General features: G+C 43.3%; 1 protein-coding gene across 1 annotated transcript; it reads left to right on the top strand.

Moving 5' to 3' along the window:
- Window positions 1-1077: 1077 nt before the first annotated feature.
- Window positions 1078-3565, top strand: LOC311057390 (UDP-glucuronosyltransferase 2C1-like; the record flags this gene model as incomplete). The annotated part of the gene is made up of 4 exons (XM_084074349.1): window positions 1078-1183; window positions 1442-1746; window positions 2023-2736; window positions 2981-3565. 4 exons carry the CDS (start codon window positions 1078-1080, stop codon window positions 3563-3565), a joined length of 1710 nt encoding a protein of 569 aa, XP_083930475.1.
- Between the last annotated feature and the right edge of the window lie 414 nt (window positions 3566-3979).

Here is a 3979-nt window from a genome sequence, read left to right as displayed (position 1 = left end):
CACAAATCATAAACACAGCGTCCAATTGCGGTGAAACTTTGCACACACATTCGCACTACACTGAGGAACAAATGCCACCCTTTCAACATTTCCCTATCATAGCGCCACCAGGAGGCCGATTTTTGCAAAACATTTTTTTATATTCCTCCTACAAATGTTGTCCAAACATCACTCAAATCTGTATGCATTATCTCTTTAGTCAAGTGATCAAGACGGATCCGTTCGATTTTTCACATTTCAGCCTGATTGGCGAATTCCGAACATTGCTGGCCCACAGTAACCTACCTGACCTGGCGGAGACCTGTGCTCCGAGGAGCACTTTTTCTAGTTTCATTATGCTTTTTTCTTCTCTCTGACAGTGGCTTCATCCAAAGCACACGGACAGTATTGACCTTGGAATTCTGGTGGTGTTAACAATTTAAGGCTTAGTGTTTGCACCTGGAGAAAGGTGTGATCTCTGAGCTTATGTTGGAATGATTTGAAAATAATATATTCAGACTGCGCATGTTTATTTTCTGAATTAACATAAAGTGCAATGGATGATTTATTTAGCCACTTTAAAAGTTTTATTTCCGAAAGAGTTTTTAATATTGAAATAATTATGCATGGAAACAGGTGAATAGTGTTCATGGTTAGGGGAACTGTGTGTGTTTTTGGGGAGAAAAACTGTAATAACTGGTGTTAGGATTTAAAGTTCATACTGGAGCCACAAACCACCAGGAAACAAAGATTGCAATCAAATATCCAGTTTATTTAGCCGGATAATGATGAATGGGGTTGACATTGGGTGTCATGATGATGCCATGGTTCTAAACAAAGACACAAAGAAACAAATTATAATATCATGCAAATTATAATATCATGCCAGATAAAATATCAAACATAAATATGGCCTTTAAATTATATTATACATTAAGGTATATCATCAAGATAATAGGCCAAGTATTTACTAATCATCTAATATTAAACATCTAAATATCTATAACTCAAGTTCATCAATTCTTAAATATAATCATATAATCCACATCACTAGAAGTAAAACACTGGAACTTACATTATACCAGGTTTAACAGACGCATGGCAAACACAGGCTGGCTGCATGTGTTTGGAAACAAAGGACAAGGGGGGAAATGGGAATCCAGTCCTGCTTTTATAGTGGGAGGAAGTGAGGTCACCACCACAGGTACCAGTCTGAATCCCATTGTGGTGTCTCCTTGTGGAGCGGAGGGGAAATGAACCTTGCAGTTTCTGACAACTGGATACATCATTTTATGGCCAAGCTTGTAATGTGCAAAGCACATTATTTGGTTTGAACTGGTTAAACAAACAGAAGAATGCTCAGAGATAATACATCATTAATGTATTTTCAAAAAGCCTAATATCCCACTTGCTACGAAGAGGATTAAGCAATGTATTTAAACTTTTTTCTTTCTCTCTCTAGGCACCATGCCATCGTGTCCTGCGTGGGGAATGTGCTCATTCCTGGGAGTGTGTCTGGTCTCCTTGCTTCTCACATGGCCCTGCGAGGCAGGGAGGATCCTGGTGTTCCCTGTAGATGGGAGCCACTGGATAAACATAAAAGTCATGATTGAGGAACTCCATGCCAAAGGACACCGTATGGACGTGATAAGATCATCCACCAGCTGGTACATCAAAGATGATTCTCCTCATTACAACACCATTGTCATCGAACAGAAACCTGATTTTGAGGACTTTTTCCAGGAGTTCTTGGATGTCCACATGAAGGTAAGCCATTACAGTTTGATACATGGTGAGAAAAGTGGAGGAGTACTTGGTGGTTGGTTGCTTGGTTGATTGGTTGATTGATTAATTGGTTAGTTGATTGAGTCCTTGATTTCCTCACTGTCAGTCAAATAATCAAAAAGGGGTGACAAATAATCAAAATAATGGTCAGAAACCCATTAATTCAGTCATTGGTTAATTCATGCTCCCAGCCACCCACCCACCCACTCAATCAATTAATTAATTCATGCAATGATGTATTTTTCATTTCCTTCTCAGGCGCAGCGGGAAAGCACCTCAGCGCTCATTTTCTTTAAACTCACCAAAGACTTTTTCTCCATGATCTCCGACGCCCATTATCTAACCTGTGAAATGGTCATTCAAATGATTGAGGACAAAGACCTGGTCAAGAGCTTGCTGGACGCCCAGTATGACCTGGTACTGACAGACCCTGCCGTCGCAGGTGGAGTCATGCTGGCCAAGTATCTGAAACTCCCTGTGGTGCTCAATGTCCGCTGGATCCCCAGTGGGGATGGACAGTTTGCCATAGCTCCCTCTCCTCTCTCATACATCCCTGTGCCGGGATCCGGGCTTACGGACAAGATGAGCCTCACGCAGAGGGTGAAGAACATGCTGTTCCATGGCCTCATAGTCTTCCAGCAGAGGATCCTTGTGGGGCCTCACTACGATGCTATCTGTGACAAATATATCGAAGGCGGATGTGACATCATGACACTGCTTCAGGAGGCCGACATATGGCTGTTCAGGTCAGACTTCGTGTTCGACTTCCCACGGCCCACCATGCCAAACGTCATCTACATAGGGGGGTACCAGTGCAAGCCGAGCCAGCCACTGCCGGCAGAGCTGGAGGAGTTTGTCCAGAGCACCGGGGAGCACGGTGTGATCATCATGACTCTGGGTACATTGGTCAAGGCTTTACCGAGTGAGATCGCCGATGAAATCGCCAGCGTCTTCGCCAAAATGCCTCAGAAGGTAACAGTTATTTTGGTCTTTGTTTCCATTTTGATGCGACATTCAGTCAATGTTAATCAAATGAACCTCAATAATAAGAGCGATACACCAGCCAAGTGTGAAGTCAATCAGATCTTGAGATATGCGAAGGAGAGCATAAACAGAGATTTTAGTTTATGATGAATTGAAATTAATTCAGATGAATTGTCTGTATAATCAAAAACGAATTAAATGTATTTTCTTTTGGTCTTCTTTTCATTGTCAGGTAATATGGAGGCACATCGGTGAACGTCCTTCTACTTTGGGCAACAACACCCTGATAGTGGAATGGATGCCCCAGAGGGACCTGCTCGGTCACTCCCAGATCAAGGCCTTTGTCGCTCACGGAGGAACCAACGGAGTCCAAGAGGCCATTTACCACGGAGTGCCCGTTCTCGGCATCCCCCTGTTCTTTGACCAGTATGACAACCTGCTGCGTCTGCAGGAGAGAGGAGCTGCAAAGATAATAGAGCTTGCCAACGTCAATGGGCACACTTTTGAGCAGGGTCTAAACGAGGTGCTCCACCAAGACACTTACAGGAAGAACATGCAGAGACTCTCCCGTCTGCACAGGGATCAACCCATCACACCTATGGATCACGCCATCTTCTGGGTGGAGTATGTGATGCGTCACAAAGGAGCGGCTCACCTGCGTACTGAGGCCTACAAGATGCCGTGGTACGCGTACTACTCTGTGGATGTATTTCTGGTTCTGCTGACTGCTGTAGATCTCCTCATATTCACTACTATTCTCACGCTCAGGTTCCTGTGCTGCAGAGGAAGGAGAAAGATCAAGGATAAGCAACAATAACCCAATAGAAAGTTGACTTTGTCCACACACGATACAGTGAACAGTAACATACAGAAAAATTACCTCAGATATTACATCACTCAATGAATCACAAATCCTACGAGCCAATCAGGCATCAGCTTACTTTTTCTTGTGGAGTATTATTAACATGGACAAAATGTCTCTAGTTTGGCATCAGAGTCATCCTGGCAGCACTGACGGGAGTTTCGCCACCTGGAAGAATCACTGCAACAGTGTCGAACTCTGTGGGCCTTGAATTGGATATAGTATGATCTCTGTGGACCTCTTGGGTTTCATATTGGTTTTCCTTTCTGGACATGTGTTCTTCCATGTGTCACACTTTCTAAATCTTCCACTTTTGTAGTTACATGACAGTTTAAGCTTCTCCAGCTATTCATAGTATGTTTTTCAGTT

Source organism: Gymnoscopelus microlampas (assembly GCF_963454915.1).
Source record: "Gymnoscopelus microlampas genome assembly, chromosome: 12".
NCBI classification, from domain to species: Eukaryota; Metazoa; Chordata; class Actinopteri; order Myctophiformes; family Myctophidae; genus Gymnoscopelus; species Gymnoscopelus microlampas.
The sequence above is the reverse complement of the archived record's forward strand: the minus strand, read 5'-3'. Positions and strand labels throughout refer to the sequence as shown.